General features: G+C 36.7%; 2 protein-coding genes, 1 non-coding gene and 1 pseudogene across 3 annotated transcripts; 3 read left to right on the top strand and 1 right to left on the bottom strand.

Annotated features, from left to right (window-relative positions):
• The first annotated feature begins 1,247 nt into the window (after positions 1-1,247).
• Positions 1,248-3,099, top strand: LOC110744559 (large ribosomal subunit protein uL29). Its single transcript, XM_021944551.2, has 4 exons — positions 1,248-1,385; positions 1,490-1,625; positions 1,767-1,923; positions 2,859-3,099. The coding sequence occupies exons 1-4, from the start codon at positions 1,382-1,384 to the stop codon at positions 2,931-2,933; spliced, it is 372 nt and encodes a 123-aa protein (XP_021800243.1). The 5' UTR covers positions 1,248-1,381; the 3' UTR covers positions 2,934-3,099.
• An 889-nt stretch (positions 3,100-3,988) lies between these two features.
• On the bottom strand, positions 3,989-4,062 carry TRNAR-UCG (transfer RNA arginine (anticodon UCG)). Its single transcript has one exon. It is a non-coding gene; the product is annotated as a tRNA-Arg (tRNA).
• A 6,144-nt stretch (positions 4,063-10,206) lies between these two features.
• Positions 10,207-12,404, top strand: LOC110773674 (exocyst complex component EXO70H1 pseudogene; annotated as a pseudogene).
• A 6,544-nt stretch (positions 12,405-18,948) lies between these two features.
• KCS3 (3-ketoacyl-CoA synthase 3) lies at positions 18,949-20,830 on the top strand. The gene has a single exon (XM_021978185.2). It carries the CDS (start codon positions 19,135-19,137, stop codon positions 20,533-20,535), a length of 1,401 nt encoding a protein of 466 aa, XP_021833877.1. The 5' UTR covers positions 18,949-19,134; the 3' UTR covers positions 20,536-20,830.
• Positions 20,831-23,308: the final 2,478 nt, after the last annotated feature.

The raw sequence follows: 23,308 nt of genomic DNA, 5'->3' as shown, positions 1-23,308 counted from the left end.
TTTCTAAGGTATCTTTTACTTTTTCTGTTCTTCATATAATACTGTTTCAAATTCAGATGACTACCACAGATTCCCTGACGTTTCTGTTGCAAATTTGCCTTTCTTCTTTCAGAAAATTAAATCATTCAAGCCTGCAGTCTTATGCTTTCTTTACTTATTAACCCTTTTTTATATTTAAATTATGTTTATATTGATAATATATGGTGACAATTTAGCCATTATTTCCAAGTTCATTAGTAAGAAAATAAATTAAGGTTTGAACGCAAGTTTGGCATAATGATGTTATGCCTTCAAATCGTAAGTTTTACGAAAATCAATGTATAAAAAGGAAATTATTTGACGTGACTTTCATATTGTCATATATAGTGTCACACTCTATTCATATTGTAGCACGCTCTTTATTTATAAATATTATAAACTAAAATATAATAACTTATCATCCACTTATATTATATACATGAATGAGGAAAACCATGTGTCAATGTTACAGACACACCTAATAATTTTTCCTGTAAATATCTCTATAAAGAAGATAAATTATCTCACTTGTTGCTTTTGCATGTGAATCTTATATATATAATTCCTTTAGCTTGCTCATGCATGTCTCAACCAATAGTCACTTATATGGAGAATTACTTTGCCATTTTAATCACTAAAAGTGATTTTATGGTGAATACAAGGCTCCTCATAATCGCTTAAAATTACTGAAAGTGATTATATGTAGAAGCACGTGGGAGGTGCTTCTCCCCAAAAGTGATTCTGGCCCTCCGAAAATCACTCCAAAACGAGCTCTAAGTAAGATGTGATCTTTGATGAATACAAGACAAATGCAACTGAATTGCTCGTGGTAGCCCTAATGTAAATGTAGAAAAGTCGTGGCTTGGAAGATAAATGCATAATACCAACATGATGGGTTGTATGGTGCGGAGAAAAACTCAAGAGGTAACTATAAATTCACTCAAATTATAACACATGTTTTAGAAAGATACACAACACACAGAAAAAGTAGCTGTGTTTGTGCAAAATCAGGTTGCCCTTGCTGAAGTGACTCATGGGCCATAGTAGCTATTCAAAAAGTTTACTTATTCAGAGACTCAAAACCAAACCCATATCCATTTTAGTCTCAATGGTCCATGAAGAGAAAGTAGACAATATAACCCAAAGCCCAAATTTAATGGGCAAGACCAAAATTACATGGAAACCCTCAAGGCCTCATCCAAACTACATACGCACGTGCCACTAGACACGTGTGCTCAGTAATTGGCCCCAATCCTAAATTAGGGTTTTAGTAGCAGAGTTATTAAAACCGCAGCCGTGTTTTAGGGTTCACTCTCTTCTCCGCCTTCAGTTTCATCCAGAGAGAGCAACACAGTCTGCAGCAATGGGTAAGATGCACCAAATTCCTCTTTTTTCCCTTAACTATCTTCTTCAACTGAATCTGGGTCGTTCTAATTTTTCATATTTGTGAACTTTTTTTTATGTAAAAAAGCGAGGATCAAGGTCCACGAGCTCAGAAACAAGACAAAGGCAGAACTTTTGGGTCAACTGAAGGATCTGAAGGCAGAGCTTGCCCTCCTCCGAGTCGCCAAGGTCACCGGTGGAGCCGCCAACAAGCTCTCCAAAATGTACCCTCTCTCTCTCTCTCTCTCTCTCTCTCTCTCTCTCTCTCTATATATATATATATATATATATATATATATATATATATATAATTTTTATATGTTGATTTATGAATTCTTTTTACAATTTTGTGTTTGTGGTTTCAGCAAGGTGGTGAGGCTTTCAATAGCACAGGTGTTGACAGTGATTTCCCAGAAGCAAAAAGCGGCTCTAAGGGAAGTCTACAAGAACAAGAAGTTTCTTCCTCTGGATTTGCGCCCAAAGAAGACCAGGGCCATCAGAAGGCGTCTGACCAAGCATCAGGTACTATTAATTTTTCATTCCCAGTTAAACCCATTTCGGTTCGTTGATATTAAGCTGCATAGTTATTTGGATGCTGCCCATGGTTTTAGAATTGTTGTAAATTTGGATAGATAGCAAGGCGGCATTTGTTATGCTCTTTCTTTGCATGAACATGACATGTCAATGAGCCATGTAATAATCATTTCTTTTGTTGTGGATGAGTTCATTTTAATTATGTTGAATTCGCTTACCCAATCTAGTTTTTGTGAGAAATGTTATTAAAAAAATGGTATCTAAGAGACCGAATTTACTTGCTGAATTGTATTTAAGGATGAATCTAAGCAAATATGCATTGGTATATACTTAGGATCTAGGTGCAATTGTTTAATCTAGGTTTCATAATGTGGTAATTCTAAGGTTCAATATCTTTGATTTGCACCGATGTGATTTTCTCAATGCTATTAGATTCCCGGTTTGACTGATAGAGGGAAAAAAATGCAGCAACTTTTATTTCCAAGAGTATGGCTATGTGACTTGATGGTTTTTTTGTATGATCCCTTAATTTATCAACTCTACAAGAAGATAATAACCTATCTCTAAACTTCCTAAGCTAATTAACTTGCCATAATATAAATTCATTGCAAAATTTTGTTTCGTCTAATTAAGATGCTTGCAACTAGATTTAGCAGTTTCAGTCAACTGTTTATTTTAGCATTTGCCCCTGCTCTATCACTTTTAAAAAAAAATTTCCTTCTATTTCTGTCTTGACTTATAATTGATAGAGGCAAGCTCCATTTTTTTTCGGAATAGCGGAACTGCTGTTATTGTTTTTTCATTCATTCCCGCTGTTCTCTATTTTGTGGCATGAACTTTAGCAGTCAGAATCATTGTCAGTCTATGTCAAATTTTATGGCTAAATCTATTTATCCTAATTCAGTTGAATTGTTTTTTTATAGGCATCTTTAAAGACAGAACGGGAGAAGAAGAAGGAGATGTACTTCCCATTGAGGAAGTTTGCAATCAAAGCATAATGTTGGATCCAATTATGAAGGAAATCGGGTTTTTTGCCCATTATAAGATATTTCAAGGACACCATTTTAAAGTGTTTAGCTCTTCCCGTAATTTCATCATTGTAGACACTATCCCAAGTATGATTTTGTTGGTCCATGATTTTAATGCTGATTTTGATTTCTATTATTGTTTGAGCATTTGCAATGGGATTAATTTGGCCGGTTATCCTATTCACTCTTTGTTTTCTTAATTGAAAGCATGGCATTTCAGTAATCAACATCACTAGGTACATTCAACTTTGTTTGCCCTAGAAACTTCATAGACAAACCATTTTATTATCACAACTGATCATCATTTGCTTGATCCCCAAGTTTTGTGGGTTTTTGGGCTTTTCGGTGATGCTCAATGTCTGTAATTTCCCATTGCTTCCCTTGATGATGCATGTTTTGTGTTGTGCCTCTCCTAAACATAACAATAACAAAAGCATTCGCATAATAATAATTTCTTTAATTTTTTACTTCTCAAAGATTCATAGTGAACTTCCACTGGAGTTTCTTCTCGAAGTAATAATGCGTTGATCTACGCGCCATGGGAGCCACAAAGGGCTACGTAAATTGATTCGTTTGTGGGCTATGTAAATTGATTCGTATCTGCCGCTGAACGCATTCAAACTGATTTGGGAAACTGGTTTGTCAATTGTCAGCAATGTGAAACAAAGCTTCTTTCTTTATCCTGTTCTAAGCACACCACGCACAATGTTCTTCAGTTGATGGGTGTTGCTTGTTCATCCCTCCGAATCTGCATCGTGGGTTGATGCAGTTAAAGATACAAACTCAAGTCCTGCAAAATGCATATGGGTGGAGTTTCCAGGCGAACTCTGTGCGACTCGAACATATGTTCTGAGAAATTTTGGGTTTCTGAAGGTTAAGTATCATAGTAGTAGGATGAGTCGAGCAAACCATGAAATACTAAGTGGGCTGTTTGATCAATTTGTATACGGGCCAAGCTCTTTACGTCTATTGAATGGGTTGTTGGGCTTATAAAAACTTTATAAAAAAAAAACAAAAAAACAAATCGACCACAGTGGGAGTCGAACCCACGACCTTTTGATCCGAAGTCAAACGCGCTAATCCACTGCGCTATGCGGTCTTGTGTGTTCAAACCTGGTAGCAAATAGTATTTGTTAATAGAGTTGTTTGTTTTCTAGGTTTCAAAATTTTGCAGTTACAGAGAGTGTGGTTTTCTTCTTTAGAGCTTAGGGTTTAGGGTTTAGGTTGTCCAAATTTTCAAAGTGTGTTGTGAAACAGACGAATATTGATGGAAATTTGAAAACCACTGCAAAGAAATTCCTTGAGTGGGTCTCGTGAACTTGAAGTGTGCCTTCATCATCATGTTGATTTCTTCCTTCTTAAGAAAACTAGTTAAGGGGTTAATCTCTTGAAAGTAGGTAGATTAACCACCGAAGGCATGGTTAAAAGTAGCACTTTCAAGCAAAATGTCCACACTGGCATTATGTGAACAGTAAATAAAGTATAATTAGGCCTATACACATACACACACACAAGTCCAGCTTGCAAAAAAGCAAATGTCACACCAAGTCCGTTTTGGGTCACTATCAAGAATAATATGAACAATTGAAATTGGGTCACCAGAAATATAATTCCAGAACACACAGAATAATTGAGCCTTTTGTTTTTTTTCGCAGAAAATTTACCCATGATGTAAAGGAAATATCCCCCCAAGGACATCTTTTTTCGGTCTCTCTCTCTCTCTCTCTCTCTCTCTCTCCATCTCTCTCAAATGATTCTTATTTTCTTGGCTTGACTCTTCCTCAGGTTCACATTTTGGTTTTGGATTGCTTGGGCTGGATGCATTGATCTCTAATTTTGAGTCAAGTTTTTACATGTGGGAGTTGGTTGCCATCATCATCAACTTCACGCGGTAAGCCTATACTATATGGTAAACAGAGCAATCCAGAGAATAAATGCAACTCAGCGGAAAATACTAGCATTTGAAAGTATTATCTCACACTGAAAATGAAAGCTTTGCATGAATAGTTTAAAAGATGCTAAAAATGAAAGTATTAGATCAGACTATCTATGTGTTGAACCCAACGGCAAATCCATGCTCCCACATTACTCAATATGTTGTAATATGTATTGGCCACTTGTTTAGTTTGAGTGATGTCAGAGGGAGGTTGAAGGGAGGGGCATGTTAGAGAAATGGATGTCTCTACAGTAATAGTTTAAAAGATCTTGGAACTTTCTACCTATTACCAATTAGTTTTGGGCTAAATACGACCCATATTCTACTACTTTTTATCTACGTAGTAGGGGTTCTGTGATGTAATTTTCGAGTTATTATAACTTCCAAGTGAATTATAATTGAAAATGAGAACATTCAAAGAAACAGGTTTGGATTGAAGCAGGAAGTTTCATAAACGTCAATTTTAATTAATTTGACAAAAGATTGCAAAAACGTCACGGATTATGGGAGTTATGGGAAGACTTGCCATCAACATCAAGCCACGAGACCCATGACGATTCACACAAAGGAAGCCAATCATAAAATCTCATACTGAGCATACCCAATTACCATAATCTAAATCTAAAATGGGGTCTTCTACTTGATTACGGCACAATAATTACTTAGGTTTAAAGAACTAATTAAGTAGCCATCACTACTTCAAAATTACCAATTACTCCTCTTCAATGATGGAATGGATTTTCTTTTGACTCATTCAACTAGCTCTACTCATCATTTGTGCAGCACTAAGGGGTGACGCATGCATGAATAAATACCATGATTATTAATTAATTAGTTTAGCGACCAAAATCCTTGATTAACATCTAATTATGTTGGGGGACCTCGCGCTAAAGCCAAAGGCTATAAACTAACAAGAGAAAAACAAACAACAAAAAGTCCAATGGACGAATTTTAGTTATAAAATTGACCACTTCATATATGCTTTAACGATGATTTTTTGTTAATTGCGTGTGAATTTTCGTTATAATATACAATGCGATACACAATTTTAAAATTGTTAATTTCTAATTTTCGCACATAGTCGACTCTAAAATCTCACGGACGGCCTAATGATGAAACATACTCTCGTTCGTTGTAATAAGCCTTGGAGGATCCATCATTATGTTGCATAATTGTCAACTTTTGTTTCTCTTTCTTGTATATTAGACGCGTATTAATATTAGTCTTAATTTCAAGTACGTACTCCATCAAATTACTATAGTGTGTAAATCCTGTGGACAGCAAAGAGAACGCGCATGGCAGCAAGGAAAAAAATGACTTGTTTTGTTGGCATTGACAGAGAGAGCTTACTTCATAGATTGTTACGTAAATGCATTCATAACTTCAAACAAATGTTTCTTCAAAGTTTGTGACTTATGGACAAGGTCAACAACAGTGCAGATTAGGTTATCTATGCATGTACATCCATGCATGCCATCTTCACTACAGTTTTATCACAATATCGATATATATATATATATGCGATATTTTCAAGTAACCATTAGCTTTATTCTATCAAAGAATTTCCTTAACTTAGTTTATTAAAATTTAGCTGGACGATGGAGTCATTTAGACAAAAAGAAAAAGAAAGAAAGAAATAAACGCAAACACAAATATTAAAAGTCTCGTACAAACCTTCATTGTTAAATGAATTTAAAAAATTCGCGATATATATACTTTTAATTTTCGTTCCAAACACATGTTCACTTTTGATGTTATTTTTGTTATGAATGAAAATCCACAGGTGATGCCGATTTTGTAGTAGCTAGTACAAAACTTTAACTTATTTTGACCCAATTACTCCTCTTCAATTTAGTTCCGCAGATTCAAGCCTTCAACTTTGAAGAAACATTTCTTTGAAGTTGTGTACGCAATAAACATTAATTTTCACTCACCAGTGCTCCTTCTAACTCTCTTCTCTCCTGACTATCAAGCAAATTAATTTAAAATTAATTTTTATGCAAATAGTATTATACAAATACACATTTCATCACATATATCATGTGCAGTCATAAATTAAATTTTTATGCATCAAACTCCTTATGAGTTGGGTGTTTGATTGTTTTCTAGTCTATACTTGTATTTTGTACTTGTGAGAGTTAAAAGTTGTAGTTATATTGGTAGATTTGGGCGCTACAATTCATGTCTGGTTAGTTCAAGCATGCGGCTTTTATGCCAATATTTCTCTAGCCTTTTGTCGTCTACATATGGATTAACCCAAAATGGTTACTATGCTTCCATATTTGTATTACCCCTTTGTGGACATTTGTATTTGCTCTTGTGGCTGATGATCTTTAAGCCTAATATATGAATATAATTATCGCTTTTCTCTATAATAAAATATATATATATATATATATATATAAATCACATGTTTTCAAACGCGCAAGTCAACATGTGCATATATATATATAACTCCTTTGAAGTCAAAGATTATTAAAGCATGGTTCTGACTGAGAGACGTATAAGTAATATCAAAGCATTTAATTCGAAATCAAGAAACATGCAAAGCTAATTAAGGAGAAGAAAGAATTTCAATTTTTGCCATCCTCTTATATCACAAACAGCACATGACATGCCATGTTGGACTGTCTGGGAATTTTTCTATACCCTATAACTCTGTGGGGTATTGGAAAACGAATATTTTGATCTTCTTAAGGGATTTGCTGACATTTCCCTAAGGATTTTTAAATGAATATTGTGATCTTCCGCAGGATTTGATTAATTAGTTTACTAGTTTTCTAATCATTATCTTAATCATATGCATGCTTCTTTCTTTTAAATTAATAAAATTCATGCATGTCTTATCTGAAATTTTAAAGTTATTGTGCATAGCTCACAAGAATTCGATTCTCACTCTCTCCTTCTCATGAATTACCAAAAGAATATATATATATATATATATATATTGATGGTATTTGAGGGACACCTTTTAGGGTCTCCTAAGAATTTTTTTTTTCAACGATTCAAACCGTCTATGCTTCAATTCTTCATTCATAAATCATTAAGGCATCTAGTTGGGATCAACAATATAGACAAACACAGTGTTTCAAGAAAATGCTATAATAACAACCATCTAATTGAATGATCAACTAGTTTTGGATTCAAGTGATTTTTTTTGCATACAACTAATCTTTGAAGGAATATCTAAAAACTAGACGGTTTGGATTATTATAATACAATGCATGATAAGAGTATCCTTAAATAAATTTATTTGAGGAATCCCTTAACTGAAGCTTTCTATATATATATACTGCAAACTATTGTAGTTTTAACCTTGGGTCAAACAATACGAGTTGGAACGAAGTGAAGGTACGTAGGTCCTAATTCCTAAGTTCAATTATATTCTTATAAAAAGAAAATTAACATACAACGTCTAATATTCAATATAGAGAATATTCTACATTTACCCTTTTCCCTTTAAGAATTTATTTTTAACTTCATGGTGTAGCTATATAATTCTTATTCATTTCATGTAAATCTTTCACACAAATATTATATACATGCATGCACAACGCTTGAACTTGTCCTACCATCATTCCCAGTCATTACATATCCTTAATTTTTATTTAACAAATGGTTTTGGGTGGCTTAGCAAATTAAATAATATTTTTGACTTAATCAACTGTACTTTGGTATATCAACGAAGAATTCCAAATTAAATTAATTATATCATGACTTGTTCAGTGACGAATTTCTCTATAAAATAATAATTATATGGTGCCTGGCGATGAGGACAATGTCAATAAATCATATTCAATATCTTTTGTGTTTGTAGCTGGATGAATTAGCAATGGAGGATATAGTCATTTGTTGGCCTATATATTGGATGCATGTTATATAAAAATATAGGTTAAAAAACTAATTTGTATTAAAAAATGATATTTCCAAGGCAGTCAATGATTTTTGTATTCAAAAATTAACATACAACAAGGCAATACAACACAACTTACAAGACAAGGTTGTGACAACATCGCATTGCACAGAATTTGTATAATGAAATGATGATAAGTATATAATTTTGCTTGGTAACTAATAAAACATCATATCCTAATAAGATTAAGTTGAGAATTAACGCATGTTTTCTGTCAAGTTGGACTTCCATTGGTTCTTGTTTTAACGATCGTTACGCTAAATTTACAGTATAGTAACATAACATTTCAAATATGTAATTAAAATCAAATCAGACATTTCCGGTGTACTCAATTAGAAATGCGCCCACTTACGGTTTTAGAGGAAAATATGAGACTTAACAACAATGCACAATAAAACCAGCCCCTCAAAACCATTTGATCACAAAGAATTGGTCATAGCTGACACTTTTTTGGTACGTAGTCTGCAACAATCAATAGGGTCAATGGCAAATTGAATTTCTGTACAAGAAGTTGGTAAGCAGCAGGCTCATTGTTTAATACTTTCCTTCTTCTGTAGGGCAACTAAAACTTGAGGCACCGTTTCAATCTCTTGGATACTAATTATATTCAATAAAAGCTCACATCTACACCACTGGCGGACCCAGAAATTTTTTAGCAGAGGTGCAATATTGACTAAGTAAGTATGAAAAATGGTTTTTTGGAATAATCATTTTCTCAAGATAATTTTTGGCGGCTTTTGTTCCTTACACATCAAATAAGAAAACTTGATTTTATGAGATTTTAGTATGAAGTATATATTGACTTAATGAGCCATCATTTTTAGCCTAAATCGTATTTTGCACTAAAACCGAATTTTCATATTTTGATTTGGTGGGAATTTGATTTTCTAGTATTTTTATTTGAATCCAAATGGGGGGTACTTCCTTATTTACATTGTGAACTTAAGTAAATGGAGTAATATAAAAATAAATAAAAGTAAAAGGACAAAGACATTTACTTAAATGTTGGAGATGGAAATAAGGTAATCTGTACACCAGTTGAGCAAAGGGGCAATTTCAAGCACCTACAATGGTTTTTCCGGCAAGGGGAGGTGCAGCTGCACCTCCTTGCGCCTTGCTGCACCTCCTTGCGCCTTAGTAGTTCCGCCTCTGATCTACACCAACTGGGTCAGCGTTTACAAAATTTGGTCAACCAGTCACAAAATGAGAAAAAAGGAAATTATGGTTTTATTCTGTTTAGGCCGGAGGAGAGGCAGAGACCATGCAATTTCCTGGTCCATTTCTGCTTGCGTAATCGCTTTTGTTTTAACTCCACTCCACACAGAAGAAAACGCAAGACCGCGTACGTATACATACATAGTGTAACCTTTTCACTCTATAAATACCCCGCACTCCCTCTCTTACCCACCAAAACATTTCTTCCAACACCTTCCATACAATAACAATCCAACACAACTCATCATCTTCCTCTCACCCACACCTTCAAATCACCAAGAACATAAAACACATCTAAATTCTGGATTTTGGGTTTTGAATTTTGAATTTCGAGTTTTGCTGATGCCAAGAAAAGGAATGAGGACTCTATTTTTCAAATCTCCGTCGCCGTCACCATCAAACTCTCCATCAAGGAGCGCCACCCAACCTTCATCGCCGCGTCGCAGCTTCTCCGACTCTCTAATGGAAGAGAACATCGAAATCGCACAGACCCTCATCACGCAGTGGGACTCTGACTCTTCTTCTTACACCAACATCTCCTCTCTCTTCCATGACGACCGCCAAGAGGCCAGGCTCTACCTCAAATCCGTCAAGGATTTACAGTCCGCCATGCAACACTTCCTCAGCTCCCAAGACTCCAGCGCCGAAAAGCTCATCATCGCTCAGAATCTTATGCAATCCGCCATGAAGAGACTCGAGAAGGAGTTCTACCAGATTTTATCCGCCAGCCGAGAGTACTTGGACGCCGAAACCGTGTCGAGCCGGTCATCCAAAGCCTCGGCTCGGTCCAGCGTTTCCGATTTGGAATCCGAGTCCGAGGACGAGTCACGAGCCACAACCGAGTCGGTTTCCGCCGAGGAACAAATCTCCACGATCGCAATGTCCGATTTGAAATCCATCGCCGACTGTATGATATCGTCTGGCTATGGAAAAGAGTGCGTGAGAATTTACAAAATCCTAAGAAAATCGATCGTCGACGAAGGCCTGTATCTTCTTGGAGTGGAGAAGCTGAGCCTCTCTCAGGTTCAGAAAATGGACTGGCAGGTTTTGGAGACGAAGATCAAGAACTGGTTAAGCGCCGTTAAAGTCGCCGTTAAAACTCTCTTCTACGGCGAGAGGCTGCTCTGCGAACAAGTGTTCGCCGCCTCGGACTCCATAGCGGAGTCGTGCTTCAACGAGATATCTAAAGAGGCCGCAATGACTCTGTTTGGTTTCCCGGAACTGGTGGGAAAATGCAAGAAACTATCTCCCGAGAAAATGTTCCGCATTTTGGACTTGTACCAGGCCGTCTCGGATCTTTGGCCCGAAATCGAGTCCATCTTCTCGTTCGAATCAACCTCAGCCGTCCGATCTCTGGCTGTTAATTCTCTCATTAAGCTAGGTGAGGCCGTCCGCACGATGCTTATGGATTTCGAATCGGCGATCCAGAAGGACTCGTCCAAGACACCTGTCCCAGCCGGTGGGGTCCACCCGCTTACTCGTTACGTAATGAACTACATTTCCTTCCTCGCCGATTACAGCGAAATACTTGGTGATATAGTCGTTGACTGGCCGTTGACGATCTCGACGCCGTTGCCGGAAGCTTACTTCGGGTGCTACGACGCCGAAGAGTCGCCAATTTCAATACGCCTCGCTTGGCTCGTCCTTGTTCTCCTTTGCAAACTCGACGGCAAAGCCGAGCTGTACAAAGACGTGGCGCTATCCTATTTGTTCTTGGCGAACAACTTGCAATACGTCGTTGTTAAAGTCCGCGGTTCCAACCTCAAGGACTTGCTGGGGGAGTATTGGGTGGAGAAGCACGAGTCAAAAGTCAAACAATACGCCACGAACTACGAGCGGATGGGGTGGAGCAAGGTGTTCGCCTCCCTACCGGAAGATCCAACGGCTCAGATCTCTTCCGATCAGGCGAAGAGCTACTTCAAGCGATTCAACGCAGCGTTTGAGGAAGCGTATAAAAAGCAGACCTCGTGGGTCGTGCCAGACCAGAAACTCCGAGACGAGCTGAAAGTTTCGGTGGCTAAAAAACTAGTGCCGGTATATCGGGAGTTTTACGAGAAGCATAGAGTCGGGATGAGGAGGGAGTGCGGGGAGGACTCGTTGGTCAGATATGCCCCTGAGAATCTAGATAATTACTTGTCGGATCTGTTGTATGGGGCCGCGAGTGGTGGGAGCGTTTCGTCATTTTCGTCGTCCTCTTCCTCGTCGTCACATTCGCATGGTAGGCAAGGTCGTTGAGACGTTGTATGTCGTTTTGGCCATGTGCTGTCGTTTAGTGGATATAGAAAAATATCAGAATGAGGACAAAAGAGCATGTAAAGATTTGATTAAAAAAACGTGTATAGTGATAATATTTATACATGAATTCTTTGATTTTTCAGATGAAGGAAACGCAGATTGTGCATAGTTTTAGAATCTTTCTTTTTGTATTTTAGTTTTTATAAGTAGCGAAGAATGATTTCGTTACATACAAGGAGATCATACCAAAGCTAAGAAAGGCAATTATCACTATTTTTTTATTTGGCCGACTTTGTTTAAAAAATAAGTAATTCCTTTTCTGGACAAAGTCTCTAATGATTTCGAACTAAACTATCATCAACGACTCACAGTCGTTCGCTACAGTATTCCCCAATGATTAGGCTTGGACTCCTCCAAGATTTTCACCTGAGCCAATATAAATTTGAAAGACCACTTGATGAATCTCAACACCCAATAGCCTTAACCCATCAATATTAGAGAATAATTTAGATAGAGGCAGAAACGAACAAGCTGACCAAAAGGAGCTTATGGGTAGGCCCATCACAAAAATGGCTCAATCAAAGCAGAGCAGCAGGAAATGAGCAGGAGGACATGAACATGTGGTCTTGACCAGTTGACGTTCGTCATAGGACAACAACAGTGCATTCAGATTAGGAGGCTCTCGTCTGACTTTCCGACCTTTAGCTTTTGGGTCGTTATTGGTGGATAATTTTAGAAGCCTTTAGTTTCAGTAACTATTTCTTCTCACTACTTTAATTCAAGATATATCTTCACTATCATTCTTAATACTTGAACCATAATTATGCATACAGACACGTGTTAAGTGTTAAAAATCATGACGATGGTACCCCTCAGATTAAGTGGTGCATAAAAATACTTCCTTAGTTAGGTATTAAGTGAGCTTTAAGACGTTTCCTAAAGCTTTTAGAATGCACGTATCAAATACGAAAGTTATAAATGATAGTAAATAAAAAAAACAGAAAAGGAAAGGTTAGAAGAAAGTGTAGCTAGCATGCCCAATTTGATATTCAACTTCTCCTTTCTCTATCTTTTTATTTGGTTATTAGTTTATGTTTCAATTTCATGTATTTGTTCAACTTCTATAGGAAATACTTCCTACTCAAAAAGTTTTTGGTAAAAGAGCAAAGAGCGTGGGACTAAGGACACTTCCGGCATGCTGGCTAGAAGTGCTTTTACAAGAAGAGCATGTCGAAAATCCAAGTCCTTCCTTGGTGCTTCACCATTACGGAGTCCCGCAATGCGAATTCGTTAAACTTTATAACTTCAAAACTATTCTTAACTTGTTTTTGTTGATATAAAAGTGCTTTTTTAGGTCGAGATATAAAAGTGCTTTTAGCCCTTCAATCATGGTGCCAAGCTTACATGCCTCACATATTTCAGTGTTCCCAAAAGTTCGGTCTCTGATCCTCATCCAAGCGTTTTGCATGGGTTTGAGTGTTGAGTCATGGGCCTTGATCTTTCTTTTCTTTCAGTGCCTTTACCTTAAAAGACTCATCTTTCCTAGGCCCATGGGTGAAATAATCTTGCTCCAAACAAAAACACTTCTAGTTAGATATAGTGAGTGAGACATTACGATCCAACATGAGCAATGGTGGTTGAGCATTAAAGAACTTTTCAATATTACACCCAGTAGGCAAAGCTTGAAAGCAAAAGGCTAAGCAATTTTATTGATTGCTTATGTAACAGAAAAAGTTGGTTGTTTTATATCTTAGTAATGAAAATATATTTCAAAGCAGCATGGTGCATTGTCTTGCCATCGAGGTGCTTAGCTGCTGCAGAGTCTGCCCTCTAAAAAATGGAAAATCAGTTTCCTTTTTTTTGGGTAAACTTGAAAAGACTTCGAGCTAGTTTCCATGCAAGAAGTTGTTGTCCATGCTTTTGCAACTTGCATTTAAATTACATATCCTTTAGGCTTGCTGATGACTTGGGACCCTTCGGTTATGGATTAGCTGTCCAATTACATCAAAATTTATTGATCCAATTGCTTGATGTGAGTTGTAGATATATTAAATATATATATATATATATATATGTAAAAAAGATAACTTGAATCCGAAATCATCTCTACAATAAAATCACTTCAATATGAAACCATTTGATCACTCAATTAGAAGGTTGTTATTATAGTCTTTTGTTGAAGCACATTGTTCATCTATTTTGTTAATCCCAATTGAATGCGTTAATGATTTTCAATTGACCTCATTTTTTGCAAAAATGATCTATGAATGAAGACTTGAATCCGAAAGGTTTGGATCATTAAAAAACTTCATAGAGCAAATAAAATTATTTGAAAGATCCCTATAGAAGGGACTCTATAAGTTGAACTCTCTCTATATATATTTGATACATATATAACCTTTTGTTTACAATAAGTAGTCAGCAAAAGAAAATAAGTATGAAGGAAATTAAATACAATGAAGCCGTAAGATTGAAGGCTGCAACATTTATCAGTTATATGTTTGTCTCATCATTTAATAATTTGTCCCTATCCCTTTTGTTGCAGTGGAATTTTATTAGTCGAGACATAAATGCATATATGGGGTAGAGCTATGAATCGACTTCGAATACACAAACTTGAACTTGTATTGTGTTGGACTTGTTAGACTTTGAAATCTTTCTTTTATGAGTCCCCAACCAAATCCAAACGAACCATTAAGCTTGCTAAAACTAGTTTTGAGACTTCCAAAAAAAAATAGACTATCTAATTTCTCATATTTAAGTGTGATTGCTCAGTTTCTTTGATTCATAATACTTTTAGTTTAAGAACGTCTCAAATTTGACTTGACATGACATGACTATCTAATTTCTCATATTTAAGTGTGATTGCTTAATTTCTTTGATTCATAATACTTTTAGTTGAAGGACGTCTCAAATTTGACTCGACATGACATGAGTTTGACTATCTATTAAGAACTGTCAAACTTTTCATTAGTAGATTATCACAAAAAATGCATGAACGATGCATGAACGTTTTTTCATTGTCTATCATAGGCTCAGCTTTAAGGTCGAGCTTGAGTCATTTAAAGCTCAACTGTCTCTTGACCATAAAAAATAAAAAATAAATAAAAAAGCTTCAACTGCCTATATAGTACATGTGGACGAGATGTAGTTAGTTCACGTTTACACAAACGCAGATAAACATTGCCAAATGTGGACAAGCTGGCAATTTGGCCGTCTTTGGCATGCTATACATACGAAAAGTAGAATAGAGTTCATTTATGTTGTTTTTATTTGGGAGGAGGTATTCAAATTTGAGATTTCTTCTACGGGGGTTTGTAGATTAAGTAAAGCATTCATCACCCGATGTTTTATGTTTGATTTTTCATTCTCCAATATTATTTATATATCAGAAAACTAGACACCTCTTTTAATAAAATATAGAGAAATATCATGATCTCTAAATCAATAGTCAGCCTACATTCATACTCATTGTTATGAATAAGATTAAGAAGTTAACTAACATTAAAAGAAGTCCCAAATTTAAATTCAAATCCCCTCTTTATTTTTTATTTTTCTTTTAATATAGAAAAGGACAATTACAAGCAGAAACCACGCGGGCACACATGCCCAAACATGTCAAAAAAGGAAGGAACACAGCAGTTCAAAGGCAGCCCCGTCTCCCAAAACTTGGAAGGAGTCAGCCCATGGCCCAAATTTACAACGGCATCCACCGTAAAGTTCGCCTCTCGGTAGACATGGCTGAAAGAGATATATTCACAAAAAGAACTGATAAGCCTTATATCTTGGATTAGGCGCTAATATTCCCCCGGGGGGGGGGGGGGGTAGCTTCTTGTTTAATGCAATCAATAATCAGTTTCGAGTCCCCTTCGACAAGAATACTGCGCTAGCCTCTGTGAATCGCATAAGCAAGGCCATCTTGCAAAACCAAGCATTCTGCCACGGAGATGGTGCTGTTTCCAATGTTTTTAGCACCAGCCAATAAGACATGACCATCAGAATCTCGAATCACAAACCATGTGGCAGCTGAATTATTACGGACATAATCAAGATACATGACAACGATATTGAACATCTTACTCAGATTTCTGTTTTGGCAATTCTTTTCTTATTCAACATGTTAGGGTGTCTTAATTAAATTAATTTAAATTATTATTTGTCATATCACTATGCACTTTATTTTGAGACTATAGTTTAGATGGCAATTCTACTGTTATTGAACATGTTATTCTTGAAAAAATTACAAATCATAAGCTGATCCACAACATATACCAATTAGTTCTAGTCTAGTTGATAAACAGATTCAATTATAGAGAATTGAAAGCAAAATTCAGCCCTCTGAAAAAGGAGGGTCCCAGCTTAATCTAGGATTACAATTTGTTTGTACAATATCTGGCCAAGCACTCCCCAAACACTCCCAAGCCAAAGGGAAGGGAGTCTCACATCGACAAAACACAAGAGAATGGGACTCTCCCTTCTTTATAAAAGGAGACCTCTCCCCTTCAGGAAGAAGGAGGGGTGGAGCAAGCTACTTGGGCTTCATGGGCTTACCCATGAGCCCATTTACAATCCCACGGATCATTGGCCTTCAGCTGAATCCTCAGCCTTCGGCGCCATCAGCCTTCGGCCATCTGCCTTCGGTATTCTTCCTCTTCTCCTTGGGTCAAACCCTATGTGCATTGTATACAATATTATCGTAATGAGAACATACTTCTCCGTGGACGTAGCCCATTATTCGGGTGAACCACGCACATTTGTCTTCTATATGCATGTCCATTATCTACCGAATGCTCTTACATACTGAGGGTCCTCACCTTCAACATCCACCTCATCTTTAAGTTGGCCTACTTACTATCAGCTTTAGTTTTAGTGCAAACACAATTCAAGCACAAAGGCCAAATACAATGAGTCAAACAAAATACAATTAAACCAGCTCACTAGAAGCCAACCAGATAAAACATACAAATCATAAACATCATGGAAAATTAGTGCCATATCGAACCCAACAATCGGTAAAACCACCTCTAATTCGAGAAGGGGACGCCATCAAAAGAAAGAGCATAACCACTAGCTTCCTCTAGATACTCAAACAAGCATCAAAGCACTATCTCTCCTCAATCAGGCCACAACACCTTATTTATGAAAATTTCACCTGAAAAACATTGGCTTCTCCCTAGATAATAAGCCCCAAGCCTCAAGAAAGATAAATATCATGGCTATGAAGGAGATTTGTTCCAAATCAAAAAACATCTCCACAAGACTTGAAGATATCCGAACTAGAAAAAAGAAATCCATAAGCAAACCCTCAAAATCATATGACAGACATAACTACCTCGTCCCTTCCGCCCAAGACCCAAAGAAAAAACCCTCAAAAACCAAAACCCCCATATCTGGGCACCCCAAACAAAATAAGGAATTTGTGCGGCGTGATGTTGTGGACGGAGAGGTTTTCCCAAGCTCTTAGTTTAGTGGTACTCAGAATTCGATAAAAAAGAAAAAGAAAACGAGTGACAAAAATTATAATGCAACCACAAAATTAGTATTTCTTGTTAATTATATGCTAAGGGTATGTCTATGTGAATACTTTTTTTGGGGGGTGTAGAAAAACCACACGACTAGTTTACTTGGTATTGACTGTAATGGGATGACTATTGATGAGAATGTCTTCTTGTACAAATTTTCTTCACAAGGTCTTTAAAGCTTGGACTGATCACTATGACCACACTTCTTATACCTAACGATTAAATCATGGAATAGACAGAACAAAGTCAAGCCAACAAATCATAATGAGTAAACAACCAACCATTGAATTATACACCCTAATATATATTAATGCTGCTAAAGTATCCGACCCTAATCAACTGGCTTAGCTTCGACTAGCCAATGCCTATTACGGTTAGCTTTCAGCTTCAGCCCATTAAGCACCCAAGTCAACTCCGACCAAAATGGACACCAGCTCACCATTTTTTTGTTTTCTTTTTAAAGGTATATGTTCTGTATTATAGATCACATTAAATTGTTAGTACACCTCACCGCAAAATAAAGCTTTAGAGCTAAGCAAAGGCTTGTAGCTCCAAAGATACGTTTAAATTTTGTTATCATGATAAGTGAGGGGTTATGGCCTTATTGGTAGAGCTTGCACTTTGCCCTTATGCTCGCTCGCGATGGTTAAGAATTCTGCTCTCGCCCTCCTTTTCTGTCTAAAAATTTGTTCGTGTTAAATTTCACATGATTATAGGCGACTAGCTCTCATATTAAGCTAAATAAAATTGTTACTGCCCTCAAAAACATTAAACAGGTTATAAATCTTTTCTTCTAAGAGTTATAATCTGTTTTTTTTTTTCGCTAGCCACCGCCTGATCTCTCTTAAATGTGGGTAACCACATTGGGTAAGCTGCTAACTGTGAACTATAATAGCTTTCCATTTTAAAAATACTACAAATTTGATTTTGAGTTGGAAGACTTGGTCATGCCCAAATTAATAAAGTCTACATGGAACTGAATAAATATTGTGTCTTGCAACTGGTAGTAACTTTGATGGAGACCAAAGGATACCATTGGAGAGTTCCTTCTACAACTTGCTTCTTACTTTTCCATGCTTAAGACGTGACCTAGTTTGATTGAGTCATAAAGATTTATACAAAAAGCTTAAGCCACACACAAATCAATCAGTTTGGTGGGGGTTGAGAGATGCAAATGAGTCTTTAGGATCTTCACATGCAGTGTACTCTTGCTTGCTCCTCCTCTTCTTATAAGTCTTCCAATTTCATTTCCCATCTACCTAAATTCACAGACAACTCACCCCCCTCTTTCACTCTCTCTCTCTCTCTCTCTCTCTCTCTCTCTCTGTGTTCTTCTCTTCTCGTTTGGTCATGGAGCTTCTCAGTTTACTCTGTGCTTTCTCAGCCTTGTACTTCATTTTTATGATGTGGAAGCGCTTTGATGAAAAAAGGGACCAAGAGTGCTACATTTTGGACTATCAGTGCCATAAGCCCACAGATGACAGAAAGCTAGATACACAGTTTTCAGGGGAGATCATCCGGAGGACCAAGAATCTTGGTCTTCTAGAGTACCAGTTCCTCCTCAAAGCCATTGTGAGCTCAGGCATTGGTGAGCAAACCTATGCTCCAAGAATCATGTTTTCAGGCAGAGAATCTTGCCCCACATTGGAAGATAGCATCTCAGAGATGGAGGAGTTTTTCCATGACAGCATTCAGAAGCTTCTGGACAGATCAGGCATTTCCCCTTCACAACTTGATGTGCTTGTTGTGAATGTATCCATGTTTGCTTCTGTGCCTTCTTTAGCTTCCAGAATTATCAACCACTACAAGATGAGGGAGAACATAAAGGTCTTTAATCTCAGTGGGATGGGTTGCTCTGCTAGCCTAATTTCAACCGACATTGTCAGGAACATTTTCAAGTCCTACAAGAATGTGTATGCACTTGTGGTCACTTCTGAGTCTTTGAGCCCCAATTGGTATTCAGGTAATGCCAGATCCATGATTTTAGCAAATTGCTTGTTTAGGTCTGGTGGTTGTGCAATCCTTTTGACCAACAAAAGGGCCTTGAAAAACCAAGCCATTTTCAAATTGAAGTGTTTGGTTAGAACCCATCATGGGGCCAGAGATGAGTCATATGGTTGTTGCATGCAACAAGAAGATGGGCAAGGGATGCTTGGTTTTCACCTTGACAAGATCTTACCCAAGGCTGCCACAAGAGCCTTTGTGGATAATCTTAGGGAAATTTCACCCAAGATTTTACCCATTAGGGAGTTGGTTAGGTTTATGCTTGTAACCCTAGTGAGAAAATTGAAGTCACAATCCACCAAGGGAGGAGCAAGCACTTCACCAAAACCTGTCATCAATTTCAAGACAGGGGTTGATCATTTTTGCCTTCACACTGGTGGAAAGGCAGTCATAGATGGGATTGGGTTGAACCTTGGGCTTAGTGAGTATGATCTTGAGCCTGCAAGGATGACACTTCACAGATTTGGCAACACATCTGCAAGTAGCCTTTGGTATGTCTTGGGTTACATGGAAGCCAAGAAGAGGCTCAAGAAAGGGGACACAGTGTTGATGATAAGCTTTGGTGCTGGCTTTAAATGCAACAGCTGTTTGCTAGAGGTGGTGAGAGATTTGGGAGATGAAAATGTGTGGAAGGAGGACATTGCTTTGTACCCACCAAACTCATTGGCCAACCCTTTCTTGGAGAAATATGGTTGGCTCCATCAAGAGGATCTAAGCACATTCAACCCTGAAAATGTGGTCATCTAAAGGTCATCATCAATCTCTTTTTTTTTTCTTTTTTTCTTTTTCTGTTTTACTCTTTCAAATTTTTGATGTATTTTGATTATTTTCTGTATACTATAAAGTTCTTATTGTTGAATCCCTCTGTGGGTTTCATTTCATAACCCAATAAGATGTGCTGCTGCTGCTGCTTTGAATCCCTTTGCATCATTGGATATTTAATCTTTCAAAACATTGTAATTCTACTGCTTTATTTGATGCAGAAACATATGGAACAAGTTTGTCCTATGCTTCTGTTTATACAGCTTTTGCTTTTTATTTATTTTTTTTGGTGCCATGGAGATGCATTAAAGAGACCTTTTCCATTTGATTTTCTGCACTGATTGCATAGCTAGTAGATGGACCCATAGGCTGGGTTCATATCTTATGGTATAGCATTTCTGCTTTATAAGCTGGACTGCTGGGTTCTTTATTATGCAAATAAATTCATCCATCTAACTCAATTCTATTTGTTTAATCAATGGCCATGGATGACCCTCTTCATTTTACTGACAAATCAATAAGTAATATTGGTTTAAACATAATGACCTTTTTTTTAGTGATGAAGACACATTTCCTAATCACTAGGGTTATAAATACTAAAAACCATCTTTATATGTATATTCCTAAATTCTAATCCTTTTCATTTCAGAGTCACCCCTCAAAAATAAAAGGGCAAAGCCATGTGAAATTGTCTTGTTCTTGTAGAGGTCATGATATCAAATGAAAAGTACTTTGGTGAGTGGTTTGCAATTGTGGGGAGTTACATTAAATATGCATTCTCTATGGTACTGATATGGCATACGAAAGAGGATATTCTTTTATTTAATTTCAGCGATTAGAGTTCGACTCTCGTCTCGTCGTTTCTCTCGAGTATGCATGTGAACAAAGAGAAACAAGTGCGTAGTGTCCATGATAAAGAAAAGGTGAAAAACAAATTTATGTGTATAATTGAATAATTTTGAATAGCATTAAAATGCTAAGATTCCCAAATGGGTCCACCTACAGATCAGATGCAACAGGTCACCAATGACTGGATTTCTACAGGTCGATGATGGAGCTAACACACGAGAATGCATTAACTTTTACACATCTACTTCACTCTCCCTTCATAAATAAACCAATTCAAAAAATTATTATTGTTATTATTATTTTAAAAGGACCATAGCCGTTGCAAATACTACAAAGCTTTCTCTGACCAACCTTGACAGCAGAGAAACCCTCTCTTCTTTTGATCAGGATCTATGCCTACATAAACCAGAATCCTTAACTTCTGACACGCACTTACAGTTAGTCATCCACTAGCCAAAGCCAACCCTGATGATAACGCCAAGTTTGTTTTTCAATCATTCATGCGAAGTTTGTTCTAACTATCTCATCATCATAAGTGGCATGAAAATAGAGAAGAACGTAGATTCGACTTTCAACGTGCATGTATATAGACAACAGATATGTATAATATGAGTGATTTACCAACTGTACTTCTTCTTCTTTTTTTTTGTCGAAAGTTGATATTTTATAAAACAGGAACCTCACTCAAAACGGGAGAGCACAGAATTACAAAACAAGCAACCCAATAAGGAAGTACAACAAAACTACTAATCTGTGATATCACATGGACAAGAACATGGTGATACCAACAGATAAACAAAAGTTAAAAATTACAACACAAATTAAAAAAAAAGAGCAAAATGCCCAATTGAACAACAAACAACAAATAAACTTATCAGCCACAGATCCACCACCACAACCAAAACCACTCAAATCCGTCAAAAGCCAACTGTACTTTACGCAGGCATATGGAACTACACAAGCTATATATAAGACACATGAGAAAGGGACATTAGAAATGTGTCATTTCGAAATAAAGTGTTTTTTAGGAAGCAAATTTAGTGTTACTTTCAAATAATTCGAACCCTTCAGTTCAGTCCAGTTAGTAACAGAAAATGAAATCTTTTGTCCAACAAAACAAAAATACTATTAAATATATATATATATATATATCGTCACGTGATGTTATTAATTTACGTTTATATGGATAGATTGCATGATTGATAGTTTTCCGGTCTTTAATACTTAGGTGTGCTTTAGCATGAATAAATTGTAACATTAGTTGGAATGTGACGACCACATTTAAGAATTGTTGGATAACTTTATGGCAAGTATAATGATTAAACACAACTATTTCTCCTTTGAAAAACCAAACAGCGGCATGAATGTGCCACTAAAGTTAACAGCTCTCTTGCCCAAAATTGCGATTTCATTTTAAATGCCGTCCAAGTTGCATTACTAGCCGAATTTTCTGGTTTGTGATGTGCCACATGAGCAAGATTACAGAGAAGGCAATTATTTTCTCTTTTTTGGGGCTCTTATTATGAGACTATTTTGTTCCATCTCCATCTCCATGAACATGTACGACTGTTCAGTCAACCTAATCCCATTAGACAAACAGTTTTGTTTCATTCGTCAAATCAGATTAGACTAAACTACTTGGATTAAATTCTCTTTGTTCACCTTGATTAGTACGAGATTAGAGTGTGTATTATCTTTATTTGGTCGCTATTAGATTGTATATGGTCTTATCGTTCATTTAGTACACCATTGGAGTGGACCTTAAAATAATATTAACCAATGTTTTTTCATTCATTGTGGAAAAATGGAAGTATTTTCGAATTTTGTACTCAATTTCATGTATCAAGCCCGAAAGTACCTTTGCTTCTAGGTCTAATGGTCTAAGGTTCGAACCGCTATAACACCTTAG

This window comes from Prunus avium, chromosome 6 (genome assembly GCF_965620075.1).
Source record: "Prunus avium chromosome 6, drPruAviu1.hap1.1, whole genome shotgun sequence".
NCBI lineage: Eukaryota > Viridiplantae > Streptophyta > Magnoliopsida > Rosales > Rosaceae > Prunus > Prunus avium.
This window is presented reverse-complemented; position numbering and strand designations above follow the sequence as displayed.

Excerpts from the sequence above, each read along its gene's own strand:
- LOC110744559 (XM_021944551.2), top strand. Across the intron at positions 1,626-1,766 it reads GCCAACAAGCTCTCCAAAAT|CAAGGTGGTGAGGCTTTCAA; the intron begins GTACCCTCTCTC and ends TTGTGGTTTCAG. Across the intron at positions 1,924-2,858 it reads GGCGTCTGACCAAGCATCAG|GCATCTTTAAAGACAGAACG; the intron begins GTACTATTAATT and ends GTTTTTTTATAG.
- KCS3 (XM_021978185.2), top strand. The coding sequence starts at position 19,135 with ATGGAGCTTCTCAGTTTACTCTGTGCTTTCTCAGCCTTGTACTTCATT.